At 45.7% G+C, this 13,461-nt stretch overlaps 1 protein-coding gene across 13 annotated transcripts in view; it reads left to right on the forward strand.

Annotated features, from left to right (window-relative positions):
• Positions 1 to 13,461, forward strand: part of AMPD3 (adenosine monophosphate deaminase 3) — a 60,474-nt gene that overhangs the window by 14,371 nt on the left and 32,642 nt on the right. For 8 of the 13 annotated variants that reach the window (XM_035265752.3, XM_009007656.6, XM_035265751.3 and 5 more), the window contains exon 3: positions 11,059 to 11,263. The exons of 4 other annotated variants lie outside the window; for them this stretch is intronic. In XM_035265752.3, coding sequence (XP_035121643.1) covers positions 11,059 to 11,263 — 205 coding nt within the window. Of the gene's footprint in view, positions 1 to 1,605; positions 8,714 to 11,058; positions 11,264 to 13,461 lie in introns of all 13 variants that reach the window. One more of the 13 variants, XM_078340483.1, reaches the window with a different exon arrangement.

Here is a 13,461-nt window from a genome sequence, read left to right on the forward strand (position 1 = left end):
CTAATACACAAAACATCCTTAGCACAGGGCTTGGAGCACCATTAATGGTCCTGTTTTGTTATTGTTGTTATTTGACAGTCAACAGAGAGAGAGGAAACGGTAATTATGAAAAGCAGACACAAGAATTTGAAGCACAGTAGTTTAGGGATAAAACACCTCTGAGATCATGCCTGGATAATACAGTGATGATCCTGAGTCATTGAGAGAACTTTAAATTATGTTCAGCATGCTTTGAGGAAGAAAGCAGGAATTATATATATATATATATGTCAGAAAATTGTTTTTTTTTTTTAAATTAGGATATAGAAGGGGCAAACTTTGTTAGCTGAAAAATTTGGTTATTTAGAACAGCCATTTCCCTAGAATATTTTGAGTGAAATTGAGAAAAGATATGCGTTATAAATTGAGCATAGCGTAGCTAAAGTGTTGCTAAGTCACTTTATTTTATGAAACGTGTAAGAATGGGCAACTTTTAAAAAAGTCAGGGTCATTGACATAGGAGCTTCCTTTGAAACAGTCAATTTATCCCCTTTTAAAGTCAATCTATCCCCTTTTAAAGTTAGGGAGAGATTGGGCTGGGTGTGATGGCTCATGCTTGTAATCCCAGTACTTTGGGAAGTCAAGGTGGGCAGATCACCTGAGGTCAGGAGTCGGAGACTAGCCTGGCTAACATGGAGAAACCTTGTATCTAGTAAAAATATAAAAATTAGCTGGGTGTGGTGGCGCACTCCTGTTATTCCAGCAACTCGGAAGCTGAGGCAGGAAAATCACTTGAACCTGAGAGGCAAAGCTTGTAGTAAGCTGAGATCGCACCACTGCCCTCCAGCCTGGGTGACAGAAGGAGACTCTGTCTCAAAAAAAAAGAAAAAGTTAGGGAGAAATTGGGAAGCTGAGGTGGGTGGATCATTTGAGACCAGGAGTTTGAGACTAGCCTGGCCAACATGGCAAAACCCTGTCTCTACAAAAATACAAAAATTAGTTGGGTGTGGTGATGTGTGCCTATGGTTCCAGCTGTTTGGTAGGCTGAGGCACAAGAATTGCTTGAACCCAGGAGGAGGAGGTTGCAGTGAGCTGAGATCATGTCACTACATTCCAGCTTGGGTCACAGAGTAAGACCCTGTGTCAAAATAAAAGTAAAAATATAAACAAAGTTAGGGAGAGAGATTGTAACACTTAACAGGTAGTACAGATTGTACTTCATTTTTATCCCTGGGTCTTTAGGAAGGAAGGGCAGCTGGGAAGGATTGAGGAAGGGAGAAGTGAAGGTGAATGATGGGACATGAGTGGAGATTACAGTGGTGGGGGGGTTGGGGAGACATGAAGATGGGGTCAGGTTTCTAGAGGGGAGCTCAGGGAGAGACAGGGTGGGGCTGTCAGTTTTCACAAATGACTGGCTGCAAAGTATTAGTATCAAAGTTACACCCACCTTGCCAGGATGCTGGTCATCTGGCTGGGCGTGCAGAGTGAGTGGTCTCTGTGGGCCCTTGTGCTCTCTGCAGGGACCCCTCTTATAGTGCCCATCATGCAACATATTTCATGAGATAGGCTGGGACCTCTGGTCTCAAGTACAGAGAAGGTACCAGCTCCTCCTGGTTCTCTCCATAGATGGGAGTCCCAGTTCCAGGTGATCCAGTGCCGGGGCGGTGTGAGCAGCAGCAGTGAGAGCCTGTAGAAGTGGAGGATGCCTTCCTGCCTAACAGCATTCAGATTCCCATTGTTCGCAAAACCCTGTGCTGGTTTGTGACTGCTACTTCCAACCTTTAGGTTAACAATTCTCATATGGAGGGGCTGCTACAATGAGCTAAGTGGGGTGGCGGGGGAGGAGTTCAAACCAGCCTCCTTGTTCTGAAATATCCCCCCTTTGACCCCATTGTCCACTGCTCCCACCCCCAGTCTGGATTAAGTGTCTCCTCTGGGATCCCAAAATATCCAGGGCATCTCATTACACCAACCACATTGTATGATAACAATCTGTGGAACTGTCTCGTGCATCTTGGCCATCACAGTCAGCCCGTGGAGGCAGGAGTTATATTTTATCTACTCCTCTACCCCTAGAGCCTGGCACACAGTAGTTCATTGAATGAAGTGGGGTCTGTGTGTGGTCCCTAGCTCATAGTACACATTTGAGAGCTTGGTGAAAGCTTGGCTCTAGTGCCCCTGCCTGCCTGGTAGTCATCCGGGCAGACCACACAGGGCAGTGGGCTTCAGATGGCCCCTGGGGAGATGCTGGCTGTTCACTAGGAGAGCAAGGAGGGCCCGAAGGGTTCCTCACTTTAGCATATGAGTGCTGTACAGGGAAGGCCCTGGGGAGCCTGATTCCTTAGAGTAGAGGATGGCTGGGGAGTGCAGCAGGGTAAAGGAGGAGACTTAGTGATTGGCAGGGGCAACCAAGGGCCCTAGAGCAGGTGGGGCACCAGACAGGTGCTGGCAGGTGAGATGCTTAACAACAGCCAAGGTGACCGGATCACCTCTTTGTCTTGGGGGCCTGGATAGCAAGAATGTCCTCATGTGTTAGGAAGTCCATCTATTTTAGGGATGATAAAGCTGCTCCTGGCCCTCTGGGCCCTCAGGCTTGGCCTGGAGCTGGTGTCATCATGGCCCCACACTCTGCCAGCTCCTTGGCAGGAGTATGCTTCTGCCAGGTGCAAGTATGGGTTGGGAGGGAGGGGGTGTGCCAGCTGTGACTGAGAAAACACTGGTGCTCCAGGGGCTAGTGCAAGGTACAGCAGGTGGGACAGTGGACACACAGACCTTGGCCCATCGGAAGGAAGTGCTTTCTAAGAGGGGAACCAAATCAGTTTTGTTTACACACACACTCACAGACACACTCACTCATTGTATTAGTTTGCACTGCAGTAAAGAAATACCTGAGACTGGTAATTTATGAAGAAATGAGGTATAATTGGCTTATAGTTCTGCAGGCTGTACAGGAAGCATGGCAGCATCTGCTTCTGAGGAAGCCTTAGGGACCTTTGACTCATGGTGAAGGCAAAGCAGGAGCAGGTATCTTACATGATGTGAGCAGGAGGAAAAGGCGGTGAGGATGGGTGGGGGAAGTGCTACACACTTTTAAATGCCCAGACCTCATGAAAACACTATCACTAGAACAGCACCAAGGGGATGCTGCTAAACCATTCGTGAAGGATCCATCCCCGTGATCCAGTCCCCTCCCACCAGGCCCCACTTCCAACATTGGGGATTACCATTTGACATGAGATTTGGGCAGAGACACAGAGGCAAACCTCTGACACTCATACCCAAAACACCCAGTCACTCAGCTCCAACCTTTCATCTTTACTGGCTAGGCCTTGGTTGTATATAATGGATGCTAGATATGGGCCTAGGGGAGGTAGAATTTCTAAAATGGCCCCCAAAGATGTCCCTCCTTAATCTCCAGATGGTGCGAATAGGATGAGTTATCACTCCTGTGTTGATGTTATGGAATATGGCACAGTTGACTTTAAGACAGGGGGTTATTGGTAGGCCTGATTTAATCACATGAGCTCTTAAAAACAGCTTTCTGAGAGTAGGAAGGGAGGTCAGAGAAATTCAAAGCAGCAACACTACAGGAGATCTGTCAGGGTGGTGGGAAAAATTCTAAGGAAAGATGCAAACCTCTTCTTGGAAGGCAGGGAGGTTTTGCAAAGCTTTGGGAAGGAGAGAGCCAAAGGTGGCTGTCCTTACCCTGAGGCAATAGGCAGGGAGTAGGTACAAAGGAAGGTAGGGGAGTTTATCTAAATAGCTGGTTTACTCATGTTGTCCTAAAACCTACCTTTGCTCATCTGCGTGCATGACGGGTCTCTACTTGGAGGGGTAAACAATGTTAATTACCCACAAATGGTGTTTTCGCGAGAACTTTGTCATTAAATCTGTACTAAATATGTGTGAGCATCTCCGTCATATCAGGGCTGCATGGCTGCATCCCTCTTCCGGGTCTGTAAGCTGTGTGGTCCGCTCACCACACTCTCAGGCAAAAAACTGGTGTCAGTGTATATCTTTCATCCATTGCTCAGCCAGAGTCTGCAGGACACACTTGGCAGCTGGTGCTCCTGCATGAGGAATGCTTCAGTGGATCATGACAGAACCCTCTAAAATGAATGTGGAGAGACTGCACAGACAGTAAGTCATTGGTGCCTAGTTAGGATTTCCAAGTTTGAGGGAATTATTCAGGCTAGGGTTTCATCATGGGACAACAGTTCTGCCCAATAGAAACAGTGTATAAAAATGTTTAAACAGCTGCTTAAAGCTAGTGAAACCTCAGTTTTGCAGGCTCAGTTAAGGGACCTAATGCAAACTGTTGCTTCCCATAACCCATGGTTCCCAGAAGAAGGCATGCTGAACCTAGAGCTCTGGGAACAAGTGGGAAGAAATCTGAAACAACATTATGCCCAAGGGCAATGGGTCCCAGTAACATCTTTAACATTATGGGCCTTAGTTAGGGCTGCTTTGGCCCTGCTCTACACAAAGACCCTAAGAAGGGAAGGGAGGAGGAACCCTCACCTACCTTACCATCTCCTTTCTCTCCCTCAACCCCACAATTATCGGGTAAAGGTGCCACAGAGGAGACAGAGATTCTCTCTGAGTCCCCTCCCCCAGTAGAATGGAAAAAAGACAAGGGAGATACTACAGCTATAGGACCCTGTCTTAGACAAGCAGCGTTAGAAGGGAAGCTCTTGGCCTGCCCGGTGATGTAGAATCAATAAGGCAACCTGGTACATAAACCCATTACTTTCAACACTTAGGAAGAAATAAGAAAAAGCATTAAAAAAACAAAGCCACTAGCCTATTTACTAAGAATTAATTAAAGCCATAGCAGACAACTTCCATATGACCCCTTAAGACTGGTCAGCGCTAGCTAAAACAACTTTAGAGGCTAGTCCATACCTCCTCTGGAGGGTAGAATTTAATGAATTATGTAAACAGCAAACCTCTTTCTTTTTTTTTTTTTCCCCCTTTTTTTTGAGACGGAGTTTTGCTCTTGCTACCCAGGCTGGAGTGCAATGGCGAGATCTCGGCTCACCACAACCTCCGCCTCCTGGGTTCAGGCAATTCTCCTGCCTCAGCCTCCTGAGTAGCTAGAATTACAGGCACGCACCACCATGCCCAGCTAATTTTTTGTATTTTTAGTAGAGACGGGGTTTCACCATGTTAACCAGGATGGTCTCGATCTCTTGACCTTGTGATCTACCCGCCTCAGCCTCCCAAAGTGCTGGGATTACAGGCTTGAGCCACCGCGCCCCATGCAAACCTCTTTCTAATGATGGCCGCTGTTATTATTCCCCTACCCCTGCTGTGGCTCTCTCAAAATCCTATTTGGGTAGAACAATAGCTATTAAAGGGAGAGAAATTACAGCAAGCCTATGAATTAGTTGAGAAGCAATTAAAAGCTGGCCATATAGAACCATCAAACAGCCCTTGGAATTTGTCCATTTTCATCATTCCCCAAAAGTCTGGCAACTGGAGACTTTTGTATGACTTATGGTCTATTAATGCTAATTTGCAGCCTGTGGGGCCTCTTCAGCAGGGGGTCCTCTCCCCTGTGGCAATTCCTCAAAATTGGCCTATACTCATTATTGACTTAAAAGAATGCTTTTATACTATTCCCCTTGCAGAACAGGACAGAGAAAAATTTGTGTTTATAATATCAGCTATTGATAATGAAAGGTGAGCTCCTTGATTTCATTGGAAAGTGCTTCCTCAAGGAATGCAGTGTCAATATCATGTAAATCAGGCTTTGCTCCCCAGTAGAAAAGAATTTCCTAATTGAAAGATTATTCATTTTATGGATGATAATTTACTGGCAGCTGCAGCAGAGCCAGTACTTTTAAGTTTATATGCCTCTGTCTAAAGGAATACACAGTTAAGAGGTTTAATCACAGCACCTGAAAAAGTACAAATGTCCTCTCCTTGGAAATGTCTTGGCTGTATACTGACTTCCCAGTCAGTAAAACCTCAAAAGGTTAAATTAAATACTAGCAAGTTACATACCTTAAGTAATTATCAAAAATTACTGAGTGATATTAAGTGCTTCACCTAACCTTGGGCATAGCTACTGATAAGTTGCAAAACCTGTTTTCTGTCTTAAAGGCAGTGCTGCCCTGGATTCTCTCAGGTATTTAAACTCTACAGCAAAAAAGGAAATTGAGGAAACAGGGCAAGCTATTTATCAGGGGCAGCTAGATCTCATAGACCCAGGATATTTATTCCAATTATTTATTTTTCCTATTAACCATTCCCTAACAGGATTAATAGGACAGATGGCCCCAGGACTGTGCTTCCTAGAATGGGATTTTTGCTCACATACTGGGACTAAAACACTATCTCCGTATATCCAGCTAGTTAGTAAAGTCATCTGTACAGGCCACAGATGATGCAATCAGTTGCTAGGTTATGACCCTGATGTCATAAAAATTCCCTTGAATAAAAATCAATTCAAAGCAGTCTTGCCCCTATCTCTAGATCTTCAGATGGCGTTGTCTGATTATGCCGGCCATTTATTTAGAGCATGCCCTTCCTGCTGACAAACTACTTCAGTTCTTATCTTGTAGTCCCGTAGTTATACCTAAAAAAGTAGTTCACCCCCCCATGCCTCTTTAATGCTGTTTACTGATGGCTTTGGTAAGAAAGGAAAAGCCATTCTGGTGGAAGCCACATAATTCCCTCACTTGATCTATATTTACTGGCACTCAGAGAGCTGAGGTTGGAGCCCAGTATTGGCCCTGGAAACCTTTTACACTCAGCCCATTAATACTGTTAGCGACTCTGCTTGCTCTGTTTATTTATTGCAGAACCTTGAGACAGCCCTCATTAAATCCACTCTTGAGCCCACCCTGTGTGCACCTTTTCTTAGCCTTCAGCAATTGCTGGGTCAATGAACATATCCTATTTTTATCACACATATTTGAGCACACAGCTCACTGCTTGGCCCACTGGCTTATGGAAATGATCAAGCAGACCAACAAGTTATGACATCACTACTAGCACAAGCCTTATCTACCCTTAATTTCTTAAATTTAAATGACAAATTTCAATCAGCTATAGAAAACCACTTTGCTAAAACCTCTCAAGACATAAAACCCACAGTTTTATGGAAACATGTAAATAGTAATGTTTGGTATGGTCCAAATGATTTGCTAACATGGGGAAGAAGATATGCTTGTGTTCACACCCCCTCAGGTCCTCTTTGGATTCCAGCACGCTGCATCAAACCTTACCATAGCATGTCCAGAACCTAAGCTGGTATCAAAAATAAAGGAAATAACCCTGCAAGACCTGCAGCCCCGGACAATGCAGCTTCTTTGGACAACATAGGTTCCAGATATTATGCTGAAGAAGACAACTCAGGAGGTTGAGCAGATTGTGCTCCAGGCACACATTCATGTCAGATAATTGTTCCTTTTTTCTTCTCTTACTTTGCCTGCAACCTGTACCTGCTACACTCTATTGAGCTTATCTTCTAAATCTGCCTTTCTTCTGCCCTATCACTTGGGCAGGCACCCCCTTCCCAGCTTCTAACAACACAACTACTTGGCTAAGAAGGATTATTATACCCCCTGTGGGGTCCCTCAGTAACAGCACACATTGGACTAAGGTGCTAAGTAACAATACAGGTCACTCCTTGATTGAAAAAAAATGTTACTGATTATACTCATGTTTGTCTTATGTTATTTACTAATTCTAAGATGCAAAGCCAGAGCGTGAATTAAACCTGTTGTTGCTCATGTCTATACTCTTCAGTCAACAAAACCTAATGCAAAAACAAAAAAAAAAAAAACAGAAAAAGAGGAGATGTAGAAGATTGGTCAGGGTGGAAGGAAAAATTCTAAGGAAAGATGCAAAACTTCTTGAAAGGCAGGGAGGTTTTGCAAAGCTTTGGGAAGGAATGAGCTGAAGGTGGCTGTCCTTACCCTGAGGTACAAAGGCAAGGAGTTGGTGCAAAGGAATGTAAGAGAGCTTATCTAAATAGCTTGTTTACTCATGTTGTCCTAAGACTGATCTTTGCTCATCTGTACACTTGACGGCTCTCTACTCAGGGGGTCGGCAATGTTAATTACCCACAAGTGGTGTCTGCTGAAGACCTTTGTCATTAAATCTGTACTAAATAAATGTGAGGGTCTCTGGCATATTGGGGCTGCACAGCCACACTCCCTCTTTGGGGTCTGTAAGCTGTGTGGTACCCTAGCTGCGCTCTAGGCAAAAACCTGTGTCAGCATATGCCTTTCATCCATTGCTCAGCCAGAGTCTGCGGGACAGACTCAGCACAACGCAATGACCACTCCTAGCTTTGGAGATTAAGGGGGCTATGTGCAGGGATTGGAATTAGGTCAGTAGGAGTTGAGAGTGACCCCTGGTCAAAGCCAGGAAACAGCCTGGGACTTCAGTCTTATGGCCACTAGACCTGAATTCTGCCAAGAACTGGAATAAACTTGGAAGTGAATTCTTTCCCAGAACCTCCAGACAAGAGCACAGTATGGTTAACATCTTGAATTTGGGCTTTTGATAACTCGAGAATAGAGCGCATCCAAGCCCACTCAGACTTCTAACCTATATAACTGTGAGCTAATAAATGGCTGTTGTTTTAAGCCATCAAGTTTGTGGCAATTTTTTCTACAGCAATAGAAAACAAATCCAGGGTCATCTTTGGGCTCCATACAACTTTTCCAGTTTCCTGAGATACAAGCTCTGGTTGACTTCTGGTTCTTCCAAGCCCAAGGTAAGTGAGCTCTGAGGAGTTAGCCCATCTGTGGTTAAACCTATGCCTCATGCCTGCAGTATCTGAGCTGCCGGCCCACAGATGCTCATACATGGTAATCTGGAGCTCATCTGAAGACCAAGGTTGTCACCATAATGGATATCCCCAAGAAGGAGAATTCTTTGGGCACCAGTTTGTGGGAACTAGCTTCCTCACTGGGGCGGAAGCACATGAACAGCCTGGTAGGCCATTGGCTTAGGCAATCTCCCAGCATTTGGGTTGTATGTTTGTGTATATATATATATATATATATATATATATATATATATATATATATGTATATATATATGTGTGTGTGTGTGTTTTAAACTTTTCTTAGTTGTTGCTCACCTTAGATGTCACCTGTTGCTTCTTGTTGGTAGGACCAGACCTCAGGCAGCCTTGGCTGAGGCATTTGGGGGTAAGGTTGCATAGAGATAAAAACAATTACCTGGCAGGCATGTGAGTGACACAGAAATTAGAATGTCATGCGACCCAGCTGAGGTCAGAATGTGTGTGAGAGTCCAAAGTAATGGCTCTCCCTCTGGGTGAGAACATCCAAAAGATGCCAAAGGGAGAACTCATCCTCAAGATGAATCCGCTTCTGAGGAGTGACTGACAAAGTGGCAACCCTAGGGTAGGATGCTTGACTGAACTCCATCTGATAGAGGACAGACCAGGGAAAGCTGAAGCTGAGGGCTCTCTGGGCTCAGGTTGAGCAGAAGCAGCCCAGTGTGTCTCTTATCAGGGCCAGGAACAGGGGGAAGGTAAACTCCTGAAAAGGAGCCACCTCCATCTTACATGTGAAAACAGCCTTGTCCCAGAGATGTGATAGAGGGTAGGCAGGTGAGAACCAGAGGGCCATGGTAAGCACTGGGTGTATAAACACAGGAGGAAAACTGTGGTTCTTGAAAACTTGGCAGTGAGGCGATCTGGCCACAGGCCAAGAGGAAGACAGCTGCTTCTGGGTGAGCCCTGAAACCCATTTGGGGATCAAATACCTACAGGTATCACACTGGTGCCTGGAGAAGAGGAGGATCCAGTGGGTCACAGTTTGTCACTGAGTCCTTGCTGGTGGCTGTGGTTGTGGTGGAATAACACTCATGAAGCTACTGGGCCCCCGTGGCACAAGGTAGGGCAGGTAGTTAGTTGGTGTCTGGCATTGGACACTGTGGAGTGGCATCACAGGGAAGCTGGGTTCCATTGGAGGCAGAAAGAAACATGAGGTGGGAGGGGAGTGCTGATGGCCTCACCTTAATGCTGGGTCATTCTCTTCCTGAAGAAGAGACTTGTGGTGACATTATCTGATGTCTATTTCATTAATGAGGAAGGTGGAGTCATCACAAATCAGCCTTGCATATAAGCATGGGCTTGTGGCATTTTAAACCAACCTTGGGCCCAAGAGTCAGTGTAATCATCTTTTGGTGTCAAGGTGACAGGTCCAGAAGGACCTGAATTTCATGCCTGTCAATCCCTTTCCCTCAACAGAGGTACAGATTTGTGTTTGCTCCAGCGGCAGGAGCTGGGATGGCACATGGCAGGCTAGAGGAGGGAGCAGCAGGGGTGGAGGCTGGCTGGAGCAGCCACTGTGCAGTGTGACTTTGTGCAAGCCCTTTCCCATTTCTGGGAAAGTGTCCGCGGGAAGCAGGCTCATCTTGCAGATCTCCTTGGCACCCAGTAGGTCTGCTGCCAACCATGGGGCCTGTGATACCTGTAAGCTTGGCTGGCAGCCCTTAGTCCACGGGGGTCCTGAGTACTCTCTCTGACTCCTTCTTTGTAAAACAAAGAGATTGGACTCATTGAGCATCCCTATCTCTTCTGCCTCCAATGCCCCAAATGTCTAACTGTGTGAAAATCAGTGTGATTGTCTCTCTGTGACCCTATTCCTGGTCCTTCCCGAGACCATTCATATGTTGGGACTTAAAGTTTGTGTTTTCTGAAGCTAGCATGCTGTCCCCACTGGGGAAAGCTTACATGATTTCATATTGCCTCCCCTTTAGTGCCCTGTGGTTTTAGAGCCCCTGCAGTGTGGTCTGCTGTTTGTCTGTCTGTCTCCTGGGGCATTTGCCTGCTTTCATCTTCTGTGGGCTATGCAACAGCTCTGAGCAGTGCATGGTGACCACAGGCAGGGGTGTCTCGAGGGCTGTGTTCTCTCTTATGCAGACGTGTAAGAGGAAGGCATGAATAACTAGAAACTTCTTAATGGTAGGGCTAGCACCACTAGTTAATCATAGCAAAATTCTCCTGCCACACACAGCAAAGAGTCTTTATCACTTGCCCTGAGTAGCTGCTGATGTCTCCCACTTTTCCTTGTCCTTGGCTCTTAGAAAGAAAAGTTTCAAGATGATTCGGTCCCAGTCCCTGTCTCTGCAAATGCCGACACAGCAAGATTGGAAGGGCCCCCCGACAACCAGTCCGGCCATGTCTCCCACAACCCCTGTGCTCACTGGAGCCACTTCCCAGCCCACGCCAACACCCTATGCCATGCCCGAGTTCCAGCGGGTCACCATCAGCGGAGATTACTGTGCCGGGGTAAGGTGTCTGTGGGAGTATTGGATGGGCCTTGCATGCAGAGGCCAGGGGCCCCATGGGCCACAGGGTCGTGCCCACCTCTGGAGCCTGGCCCTGTCAGTGGGTATCTGGGAGAAGGTGGAGAGGAGGCACAGGAGGCAAAGAGGGTCCTAGCAGAGGTTGTGGGGTGTGGGTGTGATGTCTCAGTGGCTGCCTGTTCCGGAGGAGGGCCCCCGGCTGCAGGCTGGCACCCTGTGGCTGTGGCTTATAAGTTCCACATGTTCTCTAAGTCTAGAAAGCTGGCATAGGTCCCCATAGCCCACTGAGAAAGCTGCCAGCTTGGGCCTTTCAGTGTCGCCATATTCAAAGTTTAGTAGATTCAAAGTAATGGTACTGACTGGTTTATGTGAAATTCGTTATTGCTAAATCATCTCTTTTTACATGTGTGGGTTTAGTACCCTTAAATATAGCTATTCCCCCTCAACCAGGAAGAGAGAATCTTGAGTAGAAATTGAACAAGCTTAGTTTACACCAAGTCAGTTAATGCAATCATTGAAAATGTGCTAATTTAACCTGATTGGATGGTGCATTTTTCTGAATGCCTACTTCTTGGAGAGAAATATCACTGAGTTAGTGCCAGGGTTAAACTTGGCTCCATCTCCCTGGCCCCAACTCACTGCTTATACCTCAGTTGGCTTTGTTAGTCTCTCTTTTTAACAGTAGCTGTAGAAAATATGGTAAATCTGAGAGAGCAATTGCTCTCCTATAAAATTTGCCCTAGCTATCAAAATTATTATTTTTGGTTGTGTGCAATGGAGAATACTTGCATATGGTACAATATTTATTTATTTATTTATTTAGAGACGGAGTTTCGCTCTTGTTACCCAGGCTGGAGTGCAATGGCGCAATCTCGACTCACTGCAACCTCCACCTCCTGGGTTCAGGCAACTCTCCTGCCTCAGCCTCCTGAGTAGCTAGGATTACAGGCACGCGCCACCATGCCCAGCTAATTTTTTGTATTTTTAGTAGAGACAGGGTTTTACCATGTTGACTAGGATGGCCTCAATCTCTTGACCTCGTGATCCACCCGCCTTGGCCTCCCAAAGTGCTGGGATTACAGGCTTGAGCCACTGCACCTGGCCAATACAACATTTAAAAGATACAAAAATGATACCAGTTATTCAGGCACCTGTTCTCCTCCTCAGAGGCAACCATTGGCTTTGGTTTCTTATGTATTCTCACATATGTGGTCTATGTACCTACAATTAATTATGCATACATAGTTTATTTTTACACAAATGGTAGTTTACTATACACATTATACTACATCTTGCATTTTCCACTTAACAGTACATCTTAAAGATAATGCCGTATCAATATATAAAAAACTTCTTTGTTCTTTTAAAAAATATGTGCATAGTATTTCTTTGTGAGGATGTGTCGTAGTTTATTTTAATTAAGTTCCTATGGAGGGGAGTTTAGGTTGGATTGGGGACCATTCAAACCTTATCTGGAGATCAGGATCCTGACCACGAGTCTTTGGTGTTCACTCAGCCTCAGGCAGCTGGGCAGGTCACTGGAAAGCAATAGTCAAGGTGGACTGACCACCAGCTGAACGGTCCTGAGCATCCTCTCAGATGTCCTTGGCCGTGGCCTGAGCTCCTTGTGATGCTGGGTCCACTGGTTCCCCAGAGAAGGTGTTTGGCTTTGTTGTTGGCAGGGACATATTTTTCTTTAAGATGTCTGTGTCTGCTCACCTATTCCTGCTGCTCTCAGAAGCCATCCACTGGAAAGTGTAAAATGGAATTAACATACCCTGTGGGGACATTTGGAGGCAGGAAAGGAGAATCCACCACCGTAACAAAAAGAAAGAAGTAGTATTAGTAGAATTATAAAGCATGCATAGGAAAAATATATTCAGACTTCTTCCCTCTGAGGATAGGGAAGGGAGGAGGGTAGTTTTAGCTGTATCTGGGATGATTTATTTATTTAAACTTGTGAGAAATTTGAAAGAATTATGCTAAATATTAATATTGTCAGCTCTAGAAGGTAGGTTATATTATTTTTGGTGCTTGTCTATGTTTAAAATGTTTCAAAATTAAAGCAGAGGAGGACACTTTAAGACACCAGCTGCCCCACACCCCCGCTCCCCACCGCCCACCCTGGGCTCCGCCAGCATGCAGTGCCTTCCTCTGCTGCACCTCCTACCCCCGATTGTG

The sequence above is a fragment of the Callithrix jacchus genome, chromosome 10 (assembly GCF_049354715.1).
Source record: "Callithrix jacchus isolate 240 chromosome 10, calJac240_pri, whole genome shotgun sequence".
NCBI lineage: Eukaryota > Metazoa > Chordata > Mammalia > Primates > Cebidae > Callithrix > Callithrix jacchus.